Source organism: Gossypium raimondii, chromosome 3 (assembly GCF_025698545.1).
Source record: "Gossypium raimondii isolate GPD5lz chromosome 3, ASM2569854v1, whole genome shotgun sequence".
NCBI classification, from domain to species: domain Eukaryota; kingdom Viridiplantae; phylum Streptophyta; class Magnoliopsida; order Malvales; family Malvaceae; genus Gossypium; species Gossypium raimondii.
Genome location: NC_068567.1, coordinates 56647137 through 56653110, shown reverse-complemented (window position 1 = coordinate 56653110; position 5974 = coordinate 56647137). Strand labels below are relative to the sequence as shown.

The following is a 5974-nucleotide window of genomic DNA, read 5'->3' as shown; positions in this document are numbered from 1 at the left end:
ATTCTTCTATTGACATTTTAAAATTAATTTTTTTAATTTAGTAGTGAAAAAATAACACTAAAAATGTTGATATGGGTTTTTTATTAAAAAATCATCATGATAACATAATTTTTTTGTTAGAATAATACTATTGAGAAAAATTGATATTGATATTTTAATTGAAATAATTAAAATATTAATTATTTAGACTAAAAATGATATCATAAAAGTATATAAATTATATTAGAAATTAAAGTATATAGATTAAATATCAAGTTTTAGTAAATTGTAAGGACCAAAACTGAAATTTAGTTATTATCTTATAATGCAAAAAAAGCAAGACAAGCCTAAAAGAACTAAAAACCATGTATCAAATCTCTAAACTCTAAACTATTTAAATTATTTCTAACTACGTAATATTTTAATAAAAATAATTATATTAATTATTTAAATTAGTTAATAAAATTATAAAAATATAAAAATTAAACCATAGATCAAAAATAAAATTTAATATTTTTTATAATGTTAAAAAGAAAACACCAAATGTATTGGTGCACCCAGGGGTCGATGGAGAGGCATTATTATAGGTGTTGCATTTCTATGATCACGTTAGAGTTTAGACATTGTAAAAGAATATCAATAATTTGTAAGATAAAGTGAAGGTCAAAATTAACTCACTAAATCATCTTGTGTATGATTGGAGGGATGGGAAGAAAATTAATAAATCATTTTAAATGAAAACAGAAACAAAAATAAATTAAAATAAAGTGACATTTATGAATAATACAAAAATTAATGTAAAAAATGAGAATAGGAACAAAATAGAGGACTAAATGTGAAATAAATAAGAAAAAGAAAGTCAGGGAAAGGATCATCATTCATCCTTATCTAATTGCAACAAACAAAAAACGTTTCTCCACTTTCTCTCTGTTTACCTATAAATTAAAAAAAAAAAAAAAAACTTTCGAAAGAAAATTCCTGCCTTGCAGACAAGCTCATAAAACCTTCCATTTATTTTTTTAAAAAAAATTGTTATCTCTTCCAGAAATAGAAATAGGAATAGAAATAGAGAGAGAAAAGTAATTTTACCGTTCGGATCTGTGTTTCTGGAGGAAATGGCATCTGGATCATCGGGTCGGGGAAACACGGGTAATTCCAAAGGGTTCGATTTTGGGTCCGATGATATTCTTTGCTCCTATGAGGATTACGGCAATCAGGAATCGTCTAATGGCAACCACACCGAACCCAACAGCTCCAATAAGGTATAACTGCAATTTTATTTCTAGGGTTTTCTTTTGTTGTTGTTGGGGGTAGAAAATTTCATATGATTTGGGTTTAATCGAGCATTGTTTTGTGATGAATTTTGGATTTCTTTTCCCTTTAATTCTGTCAACTTGATAGACTGTTTGACCTTAAATTAGTAAAGATTAGAACTTTTCTTGCTCTTTTTTTTTTTAATTGTAAATATTTGTAATGAATTTCGACATTCTAGGTTCTTTTTTCCCCTTTTATTGCTTTTTTATTTTTATTTTTTGGAATGATTGTTGGGCTTTTCGTTTGTTTTTAGAAACCTAAAATATATATTTGAGAATTTTCTCGCTTTGATTACGAATCTCATGGTGACATAAGGAGCTGAGATTAATATGAGATGAAGTTAATTATCTAGTTAATAATTTTATCAGGTTATTTTTCTCCTAGATACAAAACTTTTACATGATATTTGAATGCATACTTCATTTTTATAAAATGAAGAAACTGCTTCACAGTTGCATAAAGTACAATCATTCTGTTGGCTGAAGTCCATTGCAAGTTATCGTTGGTAGATCATATTGCAAGTTATGTCACAACTTTTGGTTTGGTAGAACATATTTTGATCCAATATCGAGTTATCTTTCATCTTTCGATGAAATAAGTCCTCACATCTTAAGAACACGCTAGGGTTATTGAATAATCAGCTACAGATATGTGGTTTGATATCTGTCGTTGGAGAGGGAGGTCAAGGTCCACTATTTTTTAGGTTTTTGTTTACTCATATTAGTGTGTGTGTATTTATTAGAGCATTCAATTCTTGATCCTAAGCCTTTTTCTTTGTTGTTTTATATGTAAAGCGTGACCAAGAACAGGTAACATGCAGTTCCATCAAAGTTCCACAATCTGTAATTTAGGCCTGGAAAGTTGTCATACTTCATGTTATTCAGTTTATTCAATCCTCGCATGATATTGGATTGAGCCTATGATGAATTCCTTTGTGATATTATAGAAGAATCGAGACATGTTGTCTTTAGGGTTGCATTGCATTTCAATCTATTATGGGGAAAAATCATCCACACTTTCCTTTTTCCATTCTGCCCATTGTGTTTCTGAGCTAGTGGCATAGTGGCCCTTTTGCTTAAGAGTAAATAATTAATCTTGTTGTGGTACCAACTCTGCAGGAGTTTCACAAAGGAAGAGTGGCACGTTCAATGTTTCCACCTAGTGGATACAGTCAGCCGGAAGACTCTTTCTCCTCAGATGTGGCTGCTACTGTTGAAAAAACCATGAAAAGATACACAGATAATCTCATGCGCTTTCTTGAAGGAATAAGTTCTCGATTATCACAGTTGGAGCTATATTGCTACAATCTTGATAGATCAATTGGAGATATGCGAGCTGATTTAGTTCATGGGAATGGAGATGCAGATTCAAAGCTTAAATCTATTGAGAAACATCTACAAGAGGTGAGTTCCCCTAGAACATCCTATATTTTTAGATAAGGTGGCTTAATCTATTAATTGGCTATAAGATGCACCTCATCTATACACTCAATCCTGATAATCAATCGGGTCTGCTTTCTCTCCCTTTGTAGCAGTGAGATGCTTATATGATCCTTATTTTTCTTTAAAGCAAACATGTGTTTGTCTTTGCTTACAAAGGTACCGATCTATCGTCTAAATTGGAGCTGGCATAAAGGAGAAGTTTGATAATATGATTGGAAAAAGAACTGTATTTTATATTGAGTCCCAGCTATTATTATAATTTATAAATTTCAGTTTCTTGAATTGTTGACATTAAATTATTCTTCATAAAAATGTTTTTCGGGACAATGATTAATTTAGGCTCTGGTTAGGTTCATTCTACATAGATGTGCATGGAGAGAAGATACTCATAGTACGATATCATGCATGTGTTGAGTTCCATTTCACTCAAGCTATTTACTTCTCGAGTATCAATGCACATTGTAGGTCCACAGGTCTGTGCAGATCCTAAGAGATAAGCAGGAGCTTGCGGAGACTCAGAAGGAGTTGGCTAAGCTACAACTTGCACAGAAGGAGTCTTCTTCCAGCCATTCACAATCTACTGAGGAGAGAGTATCACCACCTGCCTCTGATCCTAAAAAGACTGACCTCACATCTGAGATGCAAAACCAACAATTAGCTCTTTCCCTACCTCATCAAGTAGCATCACAACAACAGCCCGTGGCGCCACACTCTCAAGCCCCACCTCAAAATTTGACCCAACAATCCTACTACATGCCTTCAAATCAATTATCCAACCCTCAAGCTCCAGCTGCAGCTCCTTCTCCAGCCCCCGCCCCTAACCCTAACCCTCCCCCTGCCCCAGCACAAAATCAGCACCCCCCGAGTCAATATTTGACTTCTGATCCTCAGTACCGACCGCCTCAGATACAAGACATCTCTAGGATGCCAACACAGCCTACACAAGCCCAAGGTAATCAGGTCCAATCATTCCCTCAGTATCAGCAGCAATGGCCTCAACAATTATCACAGCAAGTGCAACCGCAGCAGCAGTCCTCTATGCAACCACAGATGAGGGCCCCATCAACACCAGCTTACTCTCCCTACCCTCCAACTCAATCAACAAATCAATCTCAACCAGAGGCGTTGCCAAACAGCATGGCCATGCAGGTCTCATATTCTGGACTTCCTCAACCCGTGTCTAGCCGTGCTGATACCATTACTTATGGGTACGGAGTACCTGGCAGAACAGCTCCCCAACAACCTCCTCAACAAATCAAAGGCACTTTTGGAGCACAACCGACTGATAGGTACACAGGACCTGGCTCCAATCCCACCTTTCCTCCAGGAAGTGCATACATGGTATATGATAGTGAAGGGGGTAGAACACATCACCCGTCCCAGCAGCCTAACTTCTCACAGGGTGGGTATCCCCCAGCAGCAAATGTCTCTCTTCAGACTCAACCAGGTGCTGGCCCTAATGTTATGGTTAGGAACACCAACCATCCGCAGTTTGTTCGCAATCATCCCTACAGTGAGCTGATTGAAAAGTTGGTGAGCATGGGTTTCAGAGGTGATCATGTTGCCAGTGTGATTCAGAGGATGGAAGAGAGCGGGCAGCCTCCGGATTTCAATGCTGTGCTTGATAGATTAAATGCACATTCCTCTGGTGGTTCTCAAAGAGGAGGATGGTAAAGCGCAATCGCATACCTGAGTTGGGCTTTGGGTATTATTCGAATAAAGGGTGGTAGAGTTCTCGTTTATATGTTGGGAGGGATATGAATATTTGTATGTTACCTCATAATTAAAACTTCTACTGGGAAATGTTTGCTTTTATTTGGGTTAATTTCAGTTTTATTATCTAATGCAATAACCCCTGCTACTTATCTTAAATGCCTGCGGCGATGGTGTGTTGGGTTTGGTTATTTAATAATTGAATACAAGTGGTAACAATTTCAGTGTAAATTTTGGAAGATTGTTCTTCAAACTTGAGTGACAATCAAATCCTGAAACGAATATATGAAAACTTACAATCAAACCTTGAATCAAAGATATGAAAAGTTCGAGCAAAAAAATTTTGGATAAATTTTGCTATTAGTCTTTATACTGTACAAAAGTTACGAATTTAGTCTTTGTATATTAATTTGATCATTTCTAGTATATGTATTTCTCAAAATTTTAAAATTTCAATTCTCACCAAACGATATCTATTAAATTCATTAAGTTGTATTATTTTCAAATATTAATGGGACAAACAAATTATCATATGTTCAATATCATTTTAGCTTATTATTTCTAGATATTACTCACTAAGAATCATGTTAATAGGTTAACTATTATTATTCGTGTGAAGATTGAAATTTTAAAATTCAAAAGTATAGAGATTTAAAATGATCCAATTGAAGAATATGAACTAAATGTCCAATTGTAAGCATAGTATAGGACTAGCAATTGAATTTAATCAGATGGATTTAACTGATACTGCTTGGATCAAGACTAAAAATTTAAAATTTCAAAAATGTCCAATTGTAAGCATAGTATAGGACTAGCAATTGAATTTAATCAGATGGATTTAACTGATACTGCTTGGATCAAGACTAAAAATTTAAAATTTTAAAAATATTGGGACTAAAATCGACCAATTTTCAAAAAGGTACGGGGACTAATGCCTGTCCATCTCTCAATGCCCAAAGTTCCTCTTCTACACTAGTTGGATTAAGGATGTGACAGAAAGAACCAATCACCCATCGCCCTAGTGATCACGAATAATGCGCGCACCTGCTTTACCCGGATTCCTGAAAGATGATCCATCATAAATTTATTTGAAAGATCCCATTGGAGGAGTTTCCATTGCACTAGAACAAATTCTAGAAAGTTAAGATTATTCATAGGGGGAATGAGCAGAAAATTCCCCCGCACCAAGGATTATTCGTTACACAAAACCCCGTAGAAGTTTAGGTTTTGAAAAAAACTAATGCATTACAACTCAAGCAAATTTTCCATAGGGTGAAAACAAAGACAATGAACCAATGAATTGATGGATGATAGACCTACTCCTTTGAGGTGACATTATCTTGAATCCATTCCTCCCAATTTCTTAGTTGAAGAGGCCTAATCCGATAGTGAGAATAAACAAAATTCCATAGCTACTAGACAACATGACATTCTCGAAACAGATGGATAATAGATTCTTGTTCACTTGAGCAAAAATGGCAAAGATCTACTATATTCATACCTCGACAAAGCATAAAAGATCGGGT

At 34.8% G+C, this 5974-nt stretch overlaps 1 protein-coding gene across 1 annotated transcript; it reads left to right on the top strand.

The window, feature by feature from the left end:
- Positions 1 to 896: 896 nt before the first annotated feature.
- LOC105794872 (uncharacterized) lies at positions 897 to 4607 on the top strand. Its single transcript, XM_012624250.2, has 3 exons — positions 897 to 1241; positions 2412 to 2696; positions 3201 to 4607. Exons 1-3 carry the CDS (start codon positions 1095 to 1097, stop codon positions 4407 to 4409), a joined length of 1641 nt encoding a protein of 546 aa, XP_012479704.1. The 5' UTR covers positions 897 to 1094; the 3' UTR covers positions 4410 to 4607.
- The last annotated feature ends 1367 nt before the right edge of the window (positions 4608 to 5974 follow it).